General features: G+C 42.9%; 1 protein-coding gene and 1 long non-coding RNA gene across 6 annotated transcripts in view; one reads left to right on the top strand and one right to left on the bottom strand.

Annotated features, from left to right (window-relative positions):
* Positions 1 to 22,846, bottom strand: part of Dnm3 (dynamin 3) — a 429,318-nt gene that overhangs the window by 199,434 nt on the left and 207,038 nt on the right. For all 5 annotated transcript variants that reach the window (XM_076872838.2, XM_076872840.2, XM_076872839.2 and 2 more), the window contains one exon: positions 21,358 to 21,471. In XM_076872838.2, coding sequence (XP_076728953.1) covers positions 21,358 to 21,471 — 114 coding nt within the window. The remainder of the gene's footprint in view (positions 1 to 21,357; positions 21,472 to 22,846) is intronic.
* Positions 5,292 to 9,714, top strand: LOC143379122 (uncharacterized). The gene is made up of 3 exons (XR_013088422.2): positions 5,292 to 5,464; positions 7,532 to 7,606; positions 9,159 to 9,714. It is a non-coding gene; the product is annotated as an uncharacterized LOC143379122 (long non-coding RNA).

Raw genomic sequence — 22,846 nt, forward strand, 5'->3', positions numbered from 1 at the left:
GATTAATACTCATTTGCAACATGTAAATAATCTTTCAGCAAGAACCAACTTGTGTACCAAGTGCGTTTTGGTATATACAAGCAAAACAAGTTTTCGTGATGGCATGAGTAAAAGTATTTCAATATGGTCTCACATGTCCCTGGAAGCTTGAATCAATTCTCTAGGTACTGAGCAACATTGAGAAGCCAGTGAAAGTGGCTACGATGTACACAAATAAGCAGATTCATGTTGGTTCAAACCCTTTTAGAAATTCAGGTAGCTTGTGCTCCCCCTCTGCATATGCCAGAGGATCATAAATCCTAAAATAAAGACATCATGCCATGCCTTCTACAAGTGTGCCTATCATGCTGGAAGACTTGGATCTTCTCAAATGGCCCATGCAGATCTGCAGCTACTCCGAGTAAAGCAGAAAGCTTCCCCTTGCACACAGCTCGTGGAGCCAATGTGCTCGACTTGCAGCTCAGCCTCAGAGAAGGCACTTCTCTAGTGCTGCAAAAAAGTGGTTTCTGGACCTTTTAGGAGACATACTCACAGATTCTTTTTTTCCTTTGGGATACCATAATGAGTTGCACTAAGAGAAGAAAATGCCGGTGATACCAAAACACATCAGGAGTTAATATCCTAAAATTGTCAGTGACCCCAGAACACCATGTTTCTCTTGTCCAAGTGAGCCAGTGTGCATTTTAAAGTCTGTGTGTGAGGCAGATTCAAGGGGAGTTCACAGCGCATGGCCTTCCTACGAGTGCTGCCCGGGCACAGACCGCATTCCTAGTATGCTCTCACTTAAAATCTGCAGGAAAGGCCAGCAACGGTCTCCCAGTCTTCTATCTGCCTTCTCCTCAAGACTCCAGCACGTGCTCCAGATCCCCGGGAGTCATAAAGCATGGGTTTACCTTCAGGTGATGGTTCTCCACAGGGCCAGAGCCTGCAAGGTCTGTGTGCCGGACGTATTAGGTTACTGAAATAGAGAGACGGCTAATGTGCGTGCCAGTGGTTAGTAAAACTCGAAGCTGTAACATCATCTTTCTCAATTGATTTGAGGAAAGAATGTTCATAAAATATATACTGCTTTTGGTTAAGGGCTGATTTCTAAATAAACACACTCAGCAATGGAAATTCTGGAAACAGGGAAAAACAAAGCAGGCATTCAGAAAGGTGTGCTTCACACCATCTTCTTTTGCAAGCTTTTCAAAGATTGTAAAATCACTTGTGTTAAGTTTATGAATTATGGCTAATTTGACTTCTTTCAGCTATTGAAAGCGAATCTTAACTTCTCTGGAATATTCCTGCTCTATCTGACCGACAAATGTGCTTCTCTACCTGGAAAGGCATTTCATCTCCGTGATCAGCAGGCAGACAACAGAGGAAGAAAAAGGAAAGCTTTCCTGTGTGGGATCTCACAGCCCTCTGGGCCCTGACAAAATAGGCCATGCTGGGGATCGGGGCACCGCACAGCGCACCCCACAGCCTCCAATGACAAAAAACAGTGCTAATCCGCACAACACAAAGCCAGACAGAGTGGGGCTCTCTTCCCTAATTTGCAACGAACTGAGGTCAATTAGATTTTAATCTCAGCTACAAACTGGGAAGGAGAAAACAGCAAGAAAGGAAACACCACCACTTGGTTAGATCCTGCTTTTAACACAAGATTGTAGGACTGATTACTGCACAGGATGCTTCTAGAAGATTAGAAGGCCAAAAATAAGCAAGGAAACACGCTTGGCCCTGATGCTCACATTTATTTCAAACTGAATAGTGCAATCCGGCACAGAGCCAGAGTACACATGTATAAATGTTAAAGTTGTACTATGTTTTCCATTTAGCTGTAATTCTTGAGTGATTTTCAGGATAAAGGTTTGATGAGAAAGCGCATGCACACAGAGCAGCTCAGACTCGCCTTTCTCAGACTCGCCTTTCAACAGTCGGCTGAACAGCCAAGAGTGGGCAAATCGAACCTACCTTCAGCTAGCTCACGTTCTCTCTGGTGGCAGGGAACTCAAATATGTGAAATAACACAGGTGATATTCCAGTACAAAGCTATGCTAGAGCAGCAGATAACCGACACTTCGATAACAGGAAATATAAGTGCTGTAAGAATTCAGGAGGGGAAGGATTGTCTTGGTAAACTGACAATAGGCTTTTAATAAAGTGGGGGGAAATTTTTGAGTTTTGGCATTTACTGTAATTGTAAAATAATCTACTTAACCTCTTGGAGCCTTAATTTCAACAAAACGATTATAATCATTATATAATACTATAAACACTCTATAGTTATTATAGAAACTAGGACTTGAATGTGAAAGGATTCTATAAGCTGTAAGAAGCTATAAAATGACCATTGAGCGTCTAGTGAAAGATATTTCACCATTCATTTGGGATGGTCAGAAGGGTCAGGATCAGCTTTTATCACATACGTCTTCATTGCCGGAACTTTTCTGGTGCCTAGGCATCAGTTCTATAACAAAACCATTCTGAAGCTCTGTAAAGGTCAGCAGAAGTATGCATATCTGGACATCAAAACAGAACGGTAAGCCCCAGTACCTGCTCCTGGATGGTCCACAGAAACAAGTCTAAGTCTAGTTTCAATTTGGGATTTCTAAAGTCACAATAATTCGCCAAGTTTGGGAAAGTCAATGACTGAAAGGGTTTCCTTTCCATTTAAAACAGAGCCAATTTCGTAGCCACCCAAATGACCCACTGGTTCCAACGTCACTCTGATCAACAGCTTTTGAAATTTGCAAACTGAGCAACTTAGTTCCTCCAGTCCAGTCTTTGTCATGTCTAACTTAGCTTTCTAGGGCCCAACACAGTTCAGGTCATCAACTGATAACTGCATGGACACAGGTTCCTCAGGCCAATTCCAGTTCCAAGGGCTTTCCATAATGGCACCACAAGCTCCGTAGCCTGAACTTGGTCATGAACTCACATTTCTAACACGAAAGGCAAGTGAGGGTGGGACTCGGGTCCCCTGACTCCATCTGCCTAGTCCTTGATGTGGTGACCAGCATGTGAGTGGACGAGAACAAGTACTTCCTGAGCTCTCTGAAGGAAAGAACCCTAAAATCCTTGGGTCACTTGAAAATCCGAGGTGACGGCAGTAAACGCAAAGGGAACCACGGCCGGCCTCTACAGTTGTTCCTAGAGAAAATCACTTAAGGTGCTCCAGGTTTCTCAAAGATAGGTATAAATTTAAGTCACTTGATTAAAACTTCATAAAAATCTGTATTTGGTGTAGGTAGAACCCTCTGAGAGGGTATCAGTGTCTGAACTAAGATGAAATTCTGGTCTGTCAGATGCACCTTTCATCTGCCTTAATACAAATTTCCAAGGCCTGTTTTCAGTCTTTGCAGCAGAAATGGGGCTACACCTGGGATTCTGGGTTCCTGGCGGACCACTGGCTGGCTGGCTCACAGCTGTGAGTGAACATGGGGCCCTTTAAGGAGGATGAAGCTGTGTCCACGTGCCTTGGGACTGTTAAGTTAGTCACTCAGCACCACTTCCAGGAATATGCGACAGCGACAGGCCGTTGAGTCACACCGGCCTTGCTCAAGCACTGGGAACAGGCAGCGGTTCTTCTTGACTTCCAGGGATGATTCAGTTCTCTATGAATGAAACACCTAGAGCTGACCTCTTAGTCCCATCCTAAGCTTCTAGATGATTCATCGTGCCCTCTTTGACCTCCCTCACGAGGTAACCAGGGCGTGCAATCACTTTTCAATACTCGGTGGCGTGGTTGTAAAGAGAAGCCATCCTGTGAAGGGCAACTCTTAGGGAAATTCTCACTTAAGCATTTTGAAACATTCAACCTAAATGTATAAAAGTTGGCTATTTTTCAACCTCTAAGAAGTATTATAGAAGGCCAGGGGAAATTCATTCCTTTGGTTGTGATTCTTTAGACACAATGCTATGATTCTCAGTTTGGTCAATTAGATTAAATTTGGAAACCACATAGAAATTTTCTCACATTGTGATCTCTGGAAGACCAATTAATCCAACTCTTGAGTCAACTCCAACATTCATCAGAGTTCTAGGGCGGGAAAGTCAGAGAACTGTATATTCAGAATCCTCAACAGTATATGTAATTAAAAAAAAAATAAACACGGGGGGGAGAAAAGCAGATGCTCACGGCCTAATATCCTGTAACCTTTGGTCAAGCGGTCCTTGGCAAATTTCAACAGATTCACTTAACTGGGAGATAAGACTGAGCACAGAATACCACGCAAACAAAAGCATTGAGACAGAGTCAGGAATTATCAGTGAAAAACAGTGTCATCCCTAACAGCGAGGGTCCGCCCGACGCAGCTGGTGAGGAGACCAGAGTCCATGCATTGTGGAAGCTTGCCATCAAGACTTTTTACGTCTCCCTAGGTAAAGCTCTAGCCCAGCACCCAGAGCCAGCCAGCATGGCTGAGGGAGGAGGAAGGCCACATGTGGAACTCATTACTCACGGAGAGGCCATGACAAAGAACATTTCTCCAGACTTTTCATGGGGGCTTCACTTTCAGGAAGTTGCTATAATTACTGCTCAAGTCTAGAGCAGGCTGCAAGCCGCTGACAGATCTAACAGACGAGGAGGAGGAGGGAGAGCGAGGGGGGGGAAAACTTATCTGCCCTTTTTGACGAGTGAAATGCCAGAAAATAAAGTGCCACAGGAAAGCTCAAAAAGGTTTCCAAACGAGCTCTGCCTTCCAACGCCGGACTCTCTGTTTACTATTTTATCTACTCTCTATCTTCAAATTACTTCTCTAGCCTGGACCGGACAGTAAATTTGTACTTCTGCTCTTAACTCACTTTCAGTTGGCCACAGCAGAACTGTACATCTTGACTCTTTTTTTTTAACAGCTTAAAAAAAAAATCTGGCCTGAAGATGAAATGACTGCTTAACGTTACACGAGAACATCTGGTACCATTTTATGCACAGACCCATGTCTGAGAGCAGGCGATTCCAGCGGTCTCTCCAGCGGCACAGCGCATACCCGAACCTCCCCAGGGTGACATCATCCCATATATGGACTCTCCAGCCCAGCCCTCCCCCTTTTCCTGGTCCTAAATTCATTGCCAGTTCCCTAGTCTGCAGCAAATGTGCCACGTCAAGACTGGAAAACACAGTGTGTCTCGGTCGGTGCGGCAGGACGCAGGGGGAGGCTCTTCCCGACGACTGGGAGAGGAGTCTGAGGACACGGGTGGAAGCTTCTGGAGATCCTGCTCCGTCGCCCCAGTGTTCAGACTACCTGTTCAGGACAATGCCGTTGTACAGTAGTCTGCACATTGGTTAGACTGGGCAAGGGACAGCAACGCCACCGACGGCTGGGGACCAAATTGGCTGTTTCCAAGGCGAAGACATGGGTTTGCTCCTTTGTTGAAACTCATATCCAGTGTTTTTCTTCACAGGTTTTGCACACTAGGGACCAAGGATCCCTCGGGGACTCTGCCGAGAAAGGACCGCTCCAGGGAAGACCAGCGGGTAAGGCCTTGGTGACGGCTCACCTGGTCTGTGACCACGGGGACCTAGGTAGGGATGCCTGGATTTGCGTGGACACGCGAGAGTAACGGGTCTATGTGCGGCCGAGGGCCACGTGTTTAAAAGAACAATGCTGTGTGGTATAGAGCAAATGACTGTATGTTTCTGATTTTTAAAGTTTGATAATTCAAGTGTTTTCTTAAATTTAAAGGGTTTCCCACTTCAAAATGAAATATGAAAAATCTCCAGACACTTAAAAATGACTGAGACTAGTTTTGAACTGTTGGAATTAAAAATTCAGAGACTTAAATACTCTTGTGAGGGCTGTAGGCATGACTTCTAAGACCCCAGGAGTGAGCGCATTTTTTGCCCTAAAGAATACTTGCTATTTTCAAAATTCCATATGAAGAGAGCTCTTTTGAATATTTATATAACAAAAATCTCAGGAATAATAATACCTAACAACAAAGGAAGAGCCTGCCAAGTCCCTGCCCAGCACACAATGCGGGTGGGACTCTGCCGAGATGCGGGCCAGCCCACAACCCACTGAGTCAGCCTCGAGTGACTCGGGGCCTAGAAACCTCTGTCTTGAGATAGCCCAGTTTATGCCTCTGTATTACATTTTTTCAAATCCAAGAGTGGTTGATAGCTGCTAGTCAGCTGAGCCCTCTTGCCTGTATTTTACAGGCAAGGCTCTCCTTCTTCCAGCATTTAAAATGATAAGGCACTTTGTCTAGAAACCCGCTGATAAAAAAGGAATTTGTAAACGAAGGCACAAGTTTTCCTTGGTCAGTTTCCAGATGTCCTGGGGGTGACGGAGGGTGGGGGGGGGGAGAGGAAGGTGGGCAGGAAGACAGCCCTCAAGCTGAATGAAACCCTAATAGAGAAAATAATGGTCAAGCCCCAGTTGCAGTGTACTCTGTGCCGGCTTCAGCGGTGGGTCCCTTAGAGAAAGTTCTGGAAAAACCTCACTGCCTCACCCCTAACTCCCTCAACCCCCACTTATTTCTCCACGCAAACCAGTGTGTACAATGGAAATGTCTCCTCTTCTGTCGGTCTCTAGGCTGGCTGTAATCTCTTCCTTAAAATTACAGTGGCTCCTGAACAAATCCTTCTTTAAATTCACACATTTTGCAACGATTCTAAAATTGACACAAGTTTCCTCTTTTCTAAAACACTTTATTACAAAAGGTTCCCCAAGTGTCTCTTTGTCAAAACAATTTATTTTAAAAATTATCTTCTGACCATCCCTAAACTGGTGTAAGGAACCTCTAAAATGTTTCAATCTGTTCATGATTTTTCATTAAAACACTAATAGCAAGGAGAAACTGAGCTACCTTTCACTTGGTTGATACAGTGAACTCATCCTTTCATTTTCCATTGTGACTTGAAGATTTCCATAGCAATTATTTTTAAAATCTACAGGTTTTTTTTTTACATAGAAAAACTAAAATGATCTATGGGATCATATGTTTTAAGAAATGCACTAGTTGATAAAATCATTAAAGAGGGGAAAACTACAAGCTGCAAATGGCAATGTTTAAGAATTCTCAAATTTTGTAACTTTTTTTTTTTTTGCTGTATAAGTGATTGAATTTCATCATTTGCCTTCATTTAATGTATATTTAATTTAAATGTCGTTCTTCATATGAAATGGCTTTTTTGTATCAAAGAAACTAACTCCCAATAGTATATCACCTATTTTCTCCCTGGGGATGACTTTTAGCCTGGAGATGGAAGGACATAATGGTGTCCTTGGCCTAAGTCCAGGGGTAAAACGTAAGGACTGCTTTGTAAAGGGCAACAGAGGAGTCCCTGCACGTGCTCAGCAGAGTCTTAATGGCAAACTTTGAACAAATGAAAAGAAATTGAACTTAATTTCAAATTGCACAAGTTAAATTTAAAAGTCCAAAGTCGCTTTACACACAAGATGGCAGTCTGCTCGCGGGCTCTGTGCCAACACCTACATATACACACCACCCGGCGCAGCTGCTCCTATTCCGGGGTAATTAGAGTGATGCTTAACTTTATTGTGATATTACTTTATAAGGAGATATACAAATATTTTAGGGATCATGGAATCTATTCCAGAGGAAACAAACCAACAGTGAGCATCTTCAATGCCATCTGCCCTGGGCTGTCTTGGTAAGTATTAAAACTGAACACGGTACATGCTCACAGAGGGGAAAATGCTTGGAGGGTCTGTCCAAACTGTGGTTCATAGAAATTTCATAGCTTTTTTCCATTTTGGAGTGTGGGTGATTGATAAATTAGTCTAGGTGCTGGGTTGAAATAATTTTTTCAGCCACCTAAGAGAAAGGAAATCCAGCCTGAGCTTCAACACCACCACTCTGCAATTAATTTGGAAGAGGATCACCATCACGTAAAATAGTCTACTAAAATTGTAAACCTGTTTTTCTTAAGCCATAGATCTCAAAATCAAAGCAAGTTTGTTTAGAGTGGGACCACGTTTCACACTGATGGCTTTTCCTGCAATTAGTCAATAGGCTTAATATCCTTCCTGCCTGGCGTGGCGCTTTCACCCCAGACAACATGTTTATGTTTTTAAAAGACCAAAATATACTATCTGCCCCCACCTCTCGCCTGCAGACCACCCAAGCACTTCACTCTGTGGGAAAGAGGTTAGGCATAAAAATCCTAATGAAAGAAGTTACCCCGCCGCCCAACCTTTTGTTGAAATCTTAAGCTGTTATAGGAAATGAAAAGAAAGTACAACTTGGTAAAATAAAAAAAGTCATTCGTCCAAAAACGTCCCTGCCCACTACAGAGAAGCCAACATTTTCAATGACTCCACAAGGGATCTGCGTGTTGCTTTTTTAAAAACAAAAACAAAAACCTCATTTTACTCTAAGGGGAAAACAGCCCACCCATCATAATAATGTCCAAATAATAACTAAAAGACCATCACTCAGAAATCCCAGCTTAAAATAACTGGAAGGTCAGACTTTAACCTGAGACAGGAAATTCCTGAGTTGAGACCGAGACTTTCGTACTTTGGTGTCCTGCAAGATATAAATATTTAACTCTTTTTCAAAAGTCTCTTATTTAGAATTTTTATCAGTTTTAATAAATAGGGATAATGAAATAAATTAAGAAACATAGTTTAATTTTCATTTTCAATTTTCTGACTTCTTGTGATGACCAGTTTACTGGAGTTACTTTGGCTTATCTTTATTGCATAAGACTTAGAAGATAATTCTTTTCTTGCATCTTTTTCTTAAGAAATGAGAGACAAAAAGGAAATAAAATGAAATGGTCATACAAATAATTACACGGCCTGCTAATAATGTAATAACTCATTTATATTTTGGCTAGGATTTTAAGTAATAATAATCTAATATATACCCTTATAGTTTGAGAAACAGGAAAAAAAATCTTACTTTTTTTCCCCTTAGTTTTCATATTTTTAACAAGTTTTGGGGTAGGTTCAACGTAATTATGAAATATGCATATGCCACACCTGCGCTAGGACTGTTTTAAAATCTATCAGAAGCATAAATTGTCTAAAAGCATTATGAGAAGTCATTTTTCTCATTTTTTAGCACGATGTTTTCCACCTGAAAAAAAAAGTTATGACATTTCGAACTAAAATAATTTAGATATCTTGGTTTAATAAAACTATTTCTCATTGAAGGATAACGTATAAACTCACAAATATTTCTTTTTGTTTTTTCAGGTTGCATGCATCATTCCTTTAATTGAGCAAAGTAAACTGGATCAAATTATTTATGGGAGAGAGGGAAAGCTATACAGAATTAGAGTAATTTTTAATTTATACCAGGATATCCTTTGTGAGTGAATCACTCTATAATTACTTTCTGTTACACTGAAAGAAAGTAACAACAACAAAATGATACTTTAAGGTACTTATTTTTTTTGTATACTCTAACCTTATATATTTAAATAGCAGCCAAGTTTATTGATGTCTTTTATTCTGTCAAGACAAAAAAAATATTCTTCTGATCAGCAATGATGGCCAGAAACAGAATCAAACACTGATTTCTTAAAATTAAGCAAATGCAGAGGAAATTGCACTCATCAGTTCTTTGTTAAAACTTTAGTCACTTCGTAAAAATGTAGAATTGTTAAAAGTGTCGTTTTTTTTTTCAGTCTCTGAAAAGCATTTTGCTCCCCATAAAATTTGTTTGCTATTTTCTCAGAATTTTAAAATTAAAGGTAAATAACAAACTATTTGTTTTCTTTAAAATTCTTTGAAAAATATCCTAACTATATATTCCTTGGACAATAATGTAGCGTTTGTTGTTGTTGTTGCTGTTGTTTTTAAATCTCTCTTATTAGAATTTTTACTGTCTGGATATTTTGATTTTCAAAGGGGATGGAAGTTGTTACTTATGTGAATTGATAATCTGTATTAAAAGAGCCAGAATTATTCTCAACTTGCCAGAATTATATTTTATATCTACATATTTAACACCATTAATTCTTTCTTATACAAATTACAAAGAAAATTTTCAAAGGGTCTGGTTTTAATTTTTGGAAATGAAACGAATTTTCCTTTCCTGTGTTTAAGGTGCTATTTGTAACTATATTGCACAGTGTGAGCTGCACTGTGGGTAAAGCTCTCCAGTTTGCACCTTTGATTCGTATATTAAAACACACCAAAAGTATGACCCTGGAGTTAATTAGAAGGTGCATAACTTAATCCCACAACTGCCTTTCATTTAGCTTTCACAGATATACTTAGAAAGTTTGCATTTAAAAGGAAAATGAGAAATTTAAATAAATTCCTGTTGTTTACTATGGTATTGGTAAATATATATATATATTCCCTTGAAAAAGCCCATTATCAAAGCATCAGATACCAAAGTGCATTGGTTGGGCTGCCAAATACATTAGGCTCATAAATTATTTTGAGAATGGCTGCTGTTACCATGTAGACGACAATTTTCTTTTTCACAGGCAAGGTCACGGTACTTATCTACTACAAGAAACATGTATAAACATGGTCTTTATCTTTAACTTCAGTATTAAAATATGCAAAGTTTTCGTGAAGAGGAAAAACATCTGGTTCAATTACTCTGAACTCTGACTGCATTTGGGACAGTTATAATAGGAATCGGATTTAAGAATAAACCTTGTGTTTAATCTTTTCTTCCTCCCCCTTAAAATTTTAATGTGAGTTTTCTGTTACACCAATTATTTATGTTAGCACATTTGGAACAAATGTATATAAGTGTACTTTCTGAATAAAGTCAAAAGTATAACTTGTTTTTAGTTCCATAATGTTTTAATGTTTAATTCTATTGTGTGTTTTTCTCCCTCTCCCCTTACCCTCCCAAATCACCCAATCTGGAAAACAGGCTGATTGTGTCTGTCCATGAGCAAAGGACACCTGAAGGAACCAAGGGCCTGGCTGGACAGAGTTGTCACGTGTCTGCCTGTCTACACTTGCTGTGCAGAACATCCGCTCACCTGTACAGCAGGCACAGACAGGCAGTCACATGACAACCCAGCCTGAGTGACCACCAGCCATTGAGACCAAGCAGCCCTCACACCATAGCATCTACACCAAGAGCTGCAACCAAAATGAGGGGCTCGGGCCTGGGGTTTTAATCTGTTGGCTTAATACTTAACTCGTATGTATTATATTATTATTATTATTATTATTATTATTATTATTATTTTGATTCATATATTAAAACACACCAAAAGTAAAGCAAGTCGTGCCTATGAAATATAATAAAACCCATTTCTGAAAATGTTCCTGTGATTTCTATAGTTCTGTTTTCCTAACTGTTGTCAGTAAATCACCACCCTTGACACTTACTGTACGTATCTTTGCAGCATCCCATAATCAGCATAAGAAATCCATATATCAGAACAATATAACTTCAGTCTGATGTTTGACAAAGAATAAATTATTCCAATACTGCTAAACCCATAAACAAGGAATCGTTTTCATTTTCTATATCATGACTTTTTCTTCAAGGGGGGGCTGGGGCATGAAGAGTAAGGAGAAAAAGGGAAAAAAAGATAATATTCCAGAGGATCCAGTATTCTGAATTAAGAGACTGCTATTCTGGTCTGGGAAAGGACGGTGACAAAAAAATTTTCCAACATAATTTTCAAGTTCATTAAAATAATTGCTTCTCCTCTTGATAGATGGAATGTCAAAATTGAAACTTCAATATTTGCAAGTATCGCAATGCACATAGATTTACTACTGTGTCATGTTTAGCTAAGAAGTGGCTCACACTACATTCCCAGAGTAGAATTTATGGGCAGCGCATTCACTTGGAACACAAGCTTTCTATTCACTGTAAACACTCACTCCCTTGAGATCTTTGGGAAATTCAATATTTTCATAAGCACAAGGGACGAATGCGCATTGTTGCTCCCTCATATCTTTTGAGGAGATATCCAATTTCCATGTATGCACTGTTCACTGGAGTGAAATAGCAGGGCAGGTTTTTGTATAGGAATACTTCTAACACTTCAGGGCAAATGGTGGGAAGATGGGTAAAATCAGAAATTTGTCAGCTTGGATTTGGTTCATCAAAATGTTTTAGCTTTCGGTATTTAAAATTAATTTTAATCTTTTAAGCTTAAATAGGTCATGAGGCTACCCCAAATTGTCTATTTTTTAAAATGTAATGATCAAACATTTTAAGTGTATGTTTTAAAAACTATTTTCCATTCAAATATTTTATTTTTAAAGTGAAAAGATTTAGTATGAAGGGTAAAGGCCTCATAAGGTTCCAAAATTTCTGAACGTGTGATATTTAAATCAAACCTGACAATATGGTTTTTTTTAGGGAAAAAAAAAATTTAAACCCTGAGTGATGGGCAAGACGGTGATGTAAAAATAGGATCAAAGCTAATGTCTTGCATTTAAACAATCTGCAGTAACAGAAATACACCATCTGCTAAAATCCACTTGTGCTTCTCCAAGACTCGTTGGCAAGGCAGGGTTTTACCTTAAATAAAATGCCCATGACTGGCCGACAAAATATGAAACGATCCTTCACAAAATGTAAGATATAAACAGAAATGTAAAAATGCCCCAAGAATTATTTACACAATTTCACCTGATTTTAAATGCTTTACTCAACCTACAGCAAACACTGCCTACAGAAGTTCACATGCACAGTCATTCCATGGTGCCCCGAGAGGCACCCCAGGTCAGAGCTGGAACACCCTCGGGTGACACAATGACCCATGCGGAACCTTAGGAGCCTGCTGCAGACCACCACAATCCCAGGAGGGACGGGGAAGAGATTTATTCCAAAGTGAAGCACTCAGCAAGCATTTCCTTTGGTAAAACATGAAGTTAATAACTTTTTGAAAAACTTTTTTTTAAACTTACATCTCAAAAAAAAAATCTTAAAATAATGTTTCATATGCATTTTAAATTAAAGCACATTTAATTTTTTTACTCTTCTGGGAAAGAGTAATATAAAAGGTAATAGGGTCCTTCCAGTCTCAACTTTTGAACAAAACAAACAATGCATATAGAGGAGTGGGTTTGGATCTAAACACATTTTTTAAAATATTTTTAGTTATAGATAGATGCAAAACCTTTATTTATCTTTATGTGGTGCTGAGGATCAAACCCAGGGCCTCACATATGCTAGGCAAGCATCTATCACTGAGATATACCCCCAGCCCCCCGAATGCATATTTAATAAAGCTGAAATAGCATTGGCCATTATAGTTTATTAAATAATACTTTTTTTTTTCAAAATTGCAAATCTTTGGATAATGCCAGAATGTAGAAATGTTTGCATGAAATAATCCGGCATTAAAAAGCATAAGATAAGATCGTTTGTGAAAAAAGACACAACTATGAAGATGAAGAATTTTAAGTAATATAAATGAATGAAGTTCAGTATTTATTTGGATTTTTTTTTTTTTTAACTATCCAAGTTTGGGCTAAGTAAAACATCTCAAGGATAGGAGCAGTGTTCACAGGCTGGATGCTGACCTCCTGCCTCACAGAGGGCATGGGCCTAGTGGAAAGCAGGCACCACCTTGAGAGCCTCAGACGCAGAGGGCAGAACCACATCGACGTCTTGTCCTCAAAATCCGTACCTTCCAGGCATATGGCTGCCACTATGTTTCCTGTCACTGAAGCAACATTTGACATCTGTTACAGCCACACAATAAAAACAATACTAAATAAATATCCCTATAAGGGAATTATATAATCTCCTTATCAAGCCATCCAAACATTTCAACCCACAAAAATGAGGCCTGTAATTTCTTATGAGTCCAAAGAATGTCTAATTTTGATGGAGATTTTGGATTTTTTTCAAAAAATGTACGGTTTAGTACATTTCCATGGGAATTTGGTCCTTTCCACTTTCTGAGGAGTGGTCCAGGATGATGTTAAACTTTACACTGAGCTTGAGAAATAAAATATTGACTAAGTGCCTTTACTATGAAAAAATTAGTAGTCCCTTCTCTTCAGACATTTTAATTGGCACAATTTACACACACACACACACACACACACACACACACACACATATTTTATTCATTTCTCATTGATGTTAAAAATTTAGAGCCAGGTGTGGTGGTGCATGCCTGTAATCCTATTGGCTCAGGAGACTGAGGCAGAAGGTTTGCAAGTTCAAAGCCAGCCTCAGCAACTTAGCCAGGCCCTAAGCAACTTAGCAAGATCCCATCTCAAAATAAAATATAAAAAGGGCTGGAGATATGGCTCATTGGTCAAGCACCCCCTAGGTTCAATCCTTGGTAAAAAATAAAGAAAGAAAGAAAGAAAGAAAGAAAGTTCTTTTCTCCTCAAATCAAAGCAGACTATTCCTCTAAAATTTATATTTTAGTCTTAGTTTTAAAGAAAGGCCATCATTTTGTTCAAATTTTTATGTTAAAATATTGATGTAAATCATCTAGACCAAAGATTCTTTTGAAATGACAGGCTCTATTTTATTCCCATGCCTTGCCTTTTTCTAAATTCTCCCCAAGAACTGTGCAACATATATTTATGTGGGAAAATAACACTGAAAAATTGATTTTTTGTTTAAAGGATCTTCAATCCAGGAAGTCATGTTTCTGAGTCAGAGAAGAAGAAAATCCATGAACCTTCTGTGATGAAAATCAACACAATTCCAAGACGACCTACTCTAATGGTGATTCTACCCAGCAGTGTGATAATTCAGTCAGGCACCTGCTAACCCGTAAGGGGATGAATGCTGCGCCTGTCCACCCACTTGCTCCGCCTTCCTTACCTCTGCCAGTCAGGATTCACGCAGCACCTCCTCCCAGCACTGCGGCCACTGGTGGGCCACGTGCACAGAACAAGTGCTCCTGAGCCCCTGAGGCTTGCTGACTGTGCAGGGGAGGGGGGGTCCTGAAGAATCCCTTGGCTCCGCCCACTCCAGTCAATGTCACCGGACTGGCCCCTCCCAAGCCACCATGGCTTTTTACCAGTAGGCCTGGCAACAGCTCCCATCAGTTTTGCCCTCTTCAGTCAGTCCCCCAAGAGACAACCCAGGGAGTCTGTGAAACTTCTAGTCTGATCATGAGACTCTTCAGCTGGAAGCTGGAACAGCTCCTCATCACTCTTAGAATCAAAGCCCTTCATATCCAGGCCCTGTCTCTCTGCTGCAGTCCCTCTGGGTTGAATCCAGGTCACCAGGCTCACTCCTGTCACGAGACATGAGCACAAACATTCTCTGACCACTCATCCCGTGACCCCCACCCCAGACACTCTCTGGCTTTATTTTATCCATAGCCTGTAATCAGCCTCTGGTAGGTTTTTACTGACTTTTGTGCTTTCTCTAGTGGAAAACATTGCTCAGAAGGGCAGGTACATGGAATCCTTACTACTCATTCTATCTCGGGGTGAGGACAGCGCTGCTACACAGAAAATAATTATTGGGAAACGTTCAGGCAATTAAGAGCACAGCACTGGCACACAGCAGCTGGCCAAGTTGCTCATTCTCTTTGAATTTCTAGAATGGAGAGTGTCAATTAAGGGCTACTTAGGTCAGTGCCTGTTCAACTATAAATACTCAATACTTGTGAACCGTCATGGTGACAGCCATCATCATCAGGACCGTCAGACTGAAAGCTGGCCTTCATCAGCTGTAACAGGTGGAAGGGCAGGGGAAATGCTATTGCCACCCCAGCTCTGACCTCGGCTTCCTGTCCCCTGGAAGGCTGTTTGGCTTGGTTGAACATTCTGATCTGCCGGGAGCCTGCAGTGAGTGCTGGACTAGATATCGACAGGGGAGCTGATTTCACCTGTATTCACAGAGGAGCACCTCAAGCGTGGGACATTCCAGGTTGACAGCACTGAAGGAGAGATAGGCGGTGAAGAGAGAAACAGAAACAAGGCTAAAGCTGCCAGTAACACCCTGACTGGGATCCCCCCCCGGCTAAAAACTGCCATGCAGAGGGACATCCCTTCTAGTTGAGGTCATCTGCATTGCTGTACTTCATCCCCAACTCCTTGGTAGAGTAGCACCAAGGATCTTAGGTTGTTATTTGATAGACATCAAAGAGCTAAGTAAGTACGACCTGCCTCAGATCAGAAAGGAGACCTATGGACACAAGGCTGCATGTCCAAGCTCTGTCCTCACCCCACCCTGCAGGCCCTCGGGGTACACACACTGGCACAGTGAGCTGGGGAAGATGAACCAGAAAGAGGCCATGCAACCCCTGGAAACGGGCTCGGGGCCATTTGGGCAGGAATTTCCCAGGTCTGGGTTTTTGCCACACGAACTAGATAGGAGTACAACAAGGCTTCTATCCTTCTATCCTCTGTTATTGCTAACCAACTGTCTAACCCTGAGAAAGATGCTGTACTTCTTTGTGTTATGGAAAGCTCCAATCTTGCAGTAATGTTAAGATAACAAAAAACAGTCAAATAGATAGATGAATGATGGCTACTCTAAGTACACTGCATTGGGAAGACAACACGTGAAGACTCACCATCCCCTGGGACGTGGGCAGCAACCTTTCTATGAAGGTCATCTATCATTAAAATGACAAGTAAGTCATCGTGTTGTAGAGTACGGATTCAAAATATCCAGTCCACAGATTCAGAGGGTGGAGGTGGGGGTTGACGCATCCATCCCAAATTCAAGAGTAGGGCAGATGGATCCAGTTCCAATGGGAAGAGATCAGAAAAATGCTGCAGTCTTACGACTATAGTCGTGCCAACTGTAACTTAAGATTATTACCCAGGGCTGTCACACCAGCTGCCAGCTTAGGAACAAATGGTGAAGACACAGGAGACGAAGGCAGGAGGGGAGGCAGTGGGGAAGGTCTTGATGGAAACGTGGGAATTGAGCTCCCTCCTGTTATCTGAACCTCACGGCTCTCTAGAAAGAAATCCAGATCCCATGCATCGCATCTCACAACATGACATGACTCAGCGTGGAAACTGGAAGACACCTGAGTGCAAGAATGACATTACATGTGAGTGAGGTGCTGCTTTCAACAGCAGGAATAAACATACCAGCGTGATGCTGCGACCGTGTAGGTATGAAATGTCCCTAGAAGCTCATGTGCAAGAATGTCCAGAGGTGAAATGATTATGTTAAGAGAGCCTTAATCTGATTGATGGATTAGTCCACCAATTACTAATTAACTGGGTGACAGCTGTAGGCAGCGGGGTGTGGCTGGAGGAGGTAGGTCAGGGGGCGGTGGGGCCTGCCTTTGGGATTTACATTTGCCCTGGTTAGCTGAGCTCCCTCTGCTTCCTGTTGGCCGTGTCCTCCTGCCATGGTGGTTTGTCTCACCTCGGGCCCGGAGCCACGCAGTCAGTGGGCCATGAACTGAACCTTTGAAACCCTGAGCCAAAAAACAAATTTTCCTCCTCTACAATGTTTTTTTGGTCAGGTCTTTTGGTCACAGCAACACAAAAGCAAACTAAAACAGATGCCAAGAGCACTCATTAACACACGATTTCTCCGAGTCCTACACAGTCCCTTTGAGATGCTCTGGTGAGCAATGGTCAGGGACAGTGAAAAGACTGAGGTGGAAGGGAAGTGACCCAGCACTGGCAGCTCCTCACAGTAAACCCACATCCACCAGCACCTCCCCTCTCCACGGCACTGGGCGTGTGGTCTACAGGGCCTTGTGTTCAGCTGATGTCATCCTGGGAAACTATATGAGCTATTGTTTCTTAATCACAAATGTATTTCTTAAGTCATTTATTACGAACCTGTCATAAGTTAAATAAAACCATATACATTTGTGTGATATGCTACTTATTGAGCAGTCATGTAGATTTCAATGTAAAGATACCAGTCTAATTACATAAGAAAGCAGGAGGTTGGCACATATAAAAATATTAAGACACACTATGAAAAGTTGATTATAAATTTATCACTGAATAAGTGAACAAATCTACAACTTGATGACATTTCCCATGTCACCTTACTTGATTAAGAAATGTACCGGTGTGAGTGCCCTGGGCGTCCCGGGACCAAGTATGAGCCCTTGACTCACCAACCAGCCGGCTCCAACACTTCAGCTACAACTCCAGATTATTTCCACAGGAATATTTTAAATCGCGGTTTTCGTGGTGGTGCGATCCACACATCATGAACCGCAGCAGCAAGACCTTCGTGGAACCTAGGCATCGTTTTAGACACTGCTGCCCACAAGTAAGTGCCATGAGAGTTCAAGGCCAGCAAAGGGCCCCTCCTCTGCACCTGCCCCTGAGATCTCCTGTGGACCTCCTCTCCCCAGACCGTGCCCCCAGCCTGGGCTCCTGGAAGATCCTAACCACCCGGGGAACCTGGGCTCCCAAGCAAAGGATGAACAGCCCTGGTGGTGGCCTTGAACCGTCTGCAGTAGCAGGAGAAGCAAACAGAGCGGGGCAGAGAAGGACGGAGGTGCCACCAAGGAAGGACCAGGTGGGACTCAGTGGTGCCCATGCCTTGAAGGCCAGTCATTCTGTAGTCAGGCGTTTGTTTTGAGAAATCCCCGAGCAGATTCTGAATGAGTAATTGCGGCCGACGAGCCAAGAGCAGCTGTCGCTTTGCTGGCCTGACAGTCGGCTCCCCACCCCTAGGTGCTGCCCAGCGCTACTCACCACCCTCTCCGCCACACTGCCACCCCTCTGCTCTCGCCACCTCCGCACACGTACCCCACCCTGCCCACCAGGCACGACCCAGAGCCCCAGAAGTCTCCTAGTGAATCCAGTAAAGTCACACCCTGCTGGAACACCCCAAGGCCTTTGATTATCCTCCAAATAAAGTCTAAACAGTTGAGCGGGTCTTAAAGGCCTCCACCCCGTGCCTCTGCCTTTACTTCCTGCTCCTCTCATCCACAGCTCCTGGTCCCTGTCAGTTCCCAGCTCCAAGGTTTTCACCCTCTCTGTTCCTGCTTCTGGAATGTTCCTCAGCGGAATCTGCACAGCTCCTCACGCGCTCTCACAGGTATTCTCCCTTGCAGTCACCCACCCGAAGGCTCCTCCCCTCACTGTCTTCCTCATGGCCCTATTTTAGTTTCTTGAGAGCGCTTAACGTCTGACACAATATTTTCAGTCTTCTTGGTTGGTAGATCCCCATGGAACCCAATCTTGCTGTCATCTCCTCCTCCCTGACATGATCTAAATGGAGAACACTCCCCTTCCCTAGAGGGTCTTCGTCTAGATTGCGCCATGCCAAAGGCCACCCTTTCCCTCCCCTCCTGTGGCCCTACCTCCCTCCACACACAGACTTTCTTTTTTCAAAAAAAAAATATTCACTTTTTGTAGTTGTACACGATAACTTTATTTATTTATATGTGGTGCTGAGGATCGAACCCAGGGCCCTGCCCATGCCAGGCGAGCGCTCTACCGCTGAGCCATAACCCCAGCGCCCCCACACACAGACTTTCAATAGACCGCCTGCTGGCCCCTGGGTAATAGTTCAGCTGCACACATTCACCTTTTATTTGCTGGAATCTGTGAGGGAGACTCCGGGGCAGCGATTTTGTAGACAGTTGTCCTGCGTCTTCAGAGGAGAGGACTGGTGCTGTGAGCTCACCAAGCTGCCAGGCTTCCTCCTTCCCCACAGGGACCACCAGGCACCTGCCCACGGGCTCATCCAAGGACCCAAGGCCAGATGAGAGAACCCTACAGCTGTACTCCCTCCAGTCCTGCCACCCAAGTCCTCGCAGGCCCTGGTGGTAATGCCCGGGACCAGTGAACTCTGAGACATCTGGAGGTCATACCCCGAGTCCCCAGGGCCGGGGCGACATGGCCAACCCCAGGAAGCCCTGGCTTCTAGCCACCAAGTGAGGATCCTCAGCAGCACCACATGTTCCGCCATGGAGAAGCTCAGTCCTGGAGAAACGACCTTACTGGAGTCTTTTTCTTGCCCCTGTGTAATGGAGGAAGACCTCAAGGCTGACACTGTGAATGTACACAGAGGGCCACCTAAATTGTTAGGGGAAAATGAATCTAAAAGAATATACCCTAGAGCAACTGAAGGGCAAAGAAGATGATCGATCCCCAATGTTTTACACCTAGGAACATGTCTCAGAGCTCCTCAAGTTGTGATCTGTAAAACTAGAGTCCTAGGGGCGTGGAGTGTCCAGGAAGCGGGAAAAAGCACTGCCTGTCCTCAACAGCCACCCGGCCCAGTCACCTTCTGAGATCAGTGACATAAAAATTCAAACCTAAGGGGCTGGGGATGTGGCTCAAGCGGTACCGCGCTCGCCTGGCATGCGTGCAGCCCGGGTTCGATCCTCAGCACCACATACAAACAAAGATGTTGTGTCCGCCGAAAACTATAAAATAAATATTGAAAAATTCTCTCTCTCTCTCTCTGTCTCTCACAAAAAAAAAAAAAAATTCAAACCTAAGGTTCTGAATACAAATTTTCTTTTCACATTTCTGTAGAATTTGAGTTCCTTGACTGGAGAAACTTAGTGGAAATTGACTAATGGTACAATATTTTCTCAATTCACTATTGCACACAGAGCCTTCGGAAATGGAAAGAACCATAAAACACGAGACTTTTCCTCTAAGAACTGACAGAAGTACCTTCAAATATTTTCAAAAGACCCCAAGCTAAGATGGGAAGGGCCTTTAATTTGGAAAGGCAGGCCCTTTATAGCCAAATGAAACGGAGATGGCCTCACGTTTATGCGGCTTTGCTATCAGACAGTGTGCTTCAGTGCTCGCATGCTCCGTGACAAAACCCAAACTTCTTGGGTCAGACCAGAGCTTTCAAAATTTCCCAAACTGTTCAATTCTCACTCATGCCCCACCCCCCTAAATTTACCTGTGTCACTTTAGATCACTTTAGTGGTTCTGTGATATTAACACACCATTTTCCTCCTTTAATAGTGAGTCACAGGATCAGAATTATTAACATCTTAACATAAGCCAGAACATACCATAACTTATCCTTTTACAGAGATATTGAATTCCCAGAGAACAAAATGTGTATAAACAGTGATCGGGAACTCACTTAGAGACCAGTGAAGTGAACGTTTTCAAAATTTCTTCATTTGAGACAGATGTCAAAGCACCAGTTCCAAAACACTTTACCAACTCTGTGTTGGTGTTGGCTTCACTCTTAAGATGTTTCTTGGCTTAGATCTTTCCAACGCATTATAATGAAACTGCGTTCACGTAGGTACCAGTACCTTGAAAGTATCATAAAGAAGGAAGTTTCCAATCCCGACGCCTGACCACGTCTCTTCACGTGAGCAAGATATCACAGCACCAAAGAAATAAACAGGAAAAGAAATCTGAGGAAAACACTGCAGAATTAAAACTCTATGCAGGGAAAACCGTGTGTCTTTGAATAAACATTCCAAGCTAAGTCTCACTGACAGAGAACCACTGTGGCTGGAAAGTGCATACATCACAGTCGCGATTAGTTTAAAATCAGAAATGCTTTAGTAGGAAGACCCTGTCCCTCTGGTCATCTCTGGCTTACCTCGTCATCTTTGTACCACGACAAGCTCTCGGCAGTGAGCACGAACCAGTAACCCTTGGAGCCTCCTTTCATGATGCCGATGTTGCTGATGGTGAGCCAGCCCTTCCGGATCACCTGCAAAAGGACAGACGCTCAGTGAGACACAGCCACCGGGGGTCGGACTCAGTGAAGCTGGAAACGAGATAGAAAGGGCAGTAAGACAGCACCGCTCTCCCAAGGCTCAACTTCTATTTAACCCTTCAAGAGAGTTCATCTTCCAAATGCGCAGATGACCAGAGGGAAGTCTCTTCCACTAATGGATAAAAACCTCAGACTCCTATGGATGGCGGGAACAGAGTGACTGAGACACACAGGAATGGGATTGAGGCCGCCCAGCAGACTGGTGCCAGGCCTGCTCACGGCTGCTGCAGTCTAAACTGTGTGGCCGCCCAGCTGAGTGACCGGCTCCCGTGCCCATCGCTCCTCTCCCCTGCAGCCTACTGCTCCATTTGGCCGCCTGGTTTGCAGCTTATTAGGATTCACAGCAGAGGCTGGCAGCAAGTGGTGAGAAGCAGGAACACACGCCAACCAATTAGCCCCTTGTTAACAGCCGGGAATCGCCTGAGTGAAGGAGAAAGCTGAAATTATAAACTACAATGAAAAGTGGGGTTTTTAAAAAAGGCCTTGGCTTATTCATTGACTTCTAGTTATTCACCAGGCACAAAACATGGGGCATCTTCACAATAATTTTTAAATAGATTTCCAACTTTAAAACATTATCAACCTGGACTACCATTTGACAAAAAGCACAAGTGGCGTTTAAAGGAAATGCATTTTTTCCCCTCACAGTGGTTGAGAATGAAATCGTTTTCCACATGGCACAGTATGCCGGACCTCTGCTAGGTGATTTTACTGCCAGAGAACCAGGAATGCAATTCTGCATGGAACTGTATGTTGTTGTTCTAAATGTGAGTAGCTGTCCTCTGCCCAAATCCTTCAATGTCCTAGAGATCCTGAAATATCAAAAATGACTTACTGAATGAGTCAGTTCCTAAAGAAGATGAAATGCTCTCATAATCAGACTTCATTGTTATATTGCTCTGAGGTTTCCTAGTGGGGGACGAAGGCCAATCCTGGGGGAAATCTTGGAGTGGGCCAAGGCTCTCCCGCTGATCTTCCACATCCGCCACGTTCCCAGGCTGCCACCCACAACTGGCTGTGCCAGCATCTCCTGGATGCCTGTCCTCCTCTCTAGAGCTCCACTGCTTTAAAAGACCCCAAAGGACATCCTTCTCAGGTGCAGACTAAGGAAGCTTCCTCTGTTGATGAGAATCGCCCCTTCTCACTCTCTACTGTGGGAAGAATGAAGCGGTACATCTCAGGGATATATCTCAAGTGACCTCTCTCTCTAGTCACAGCGATGCTTTCCGTAAGTGCAGACCCCTGGACCACGACCACTCTGAATGGACCAGGATCCACACACACGAAACCCAGGAATTTACAGCTGAGC

Source organism: Callospermophilus lateralis, chromosome 13, assembly GCF_048772815.1.
Source record: "Callospermophilus lateralis isolate mCalLat2 chromosome 13, mCalLat2.hap1, whole genome shotgun sequence".
Classification (NCBI taxonomy): Eukaryota; Metazoa; Chordata; class Mammalia; order Rodentia; family Sciuridae; genus Callospermophilus; species Callospermophilus lateralis.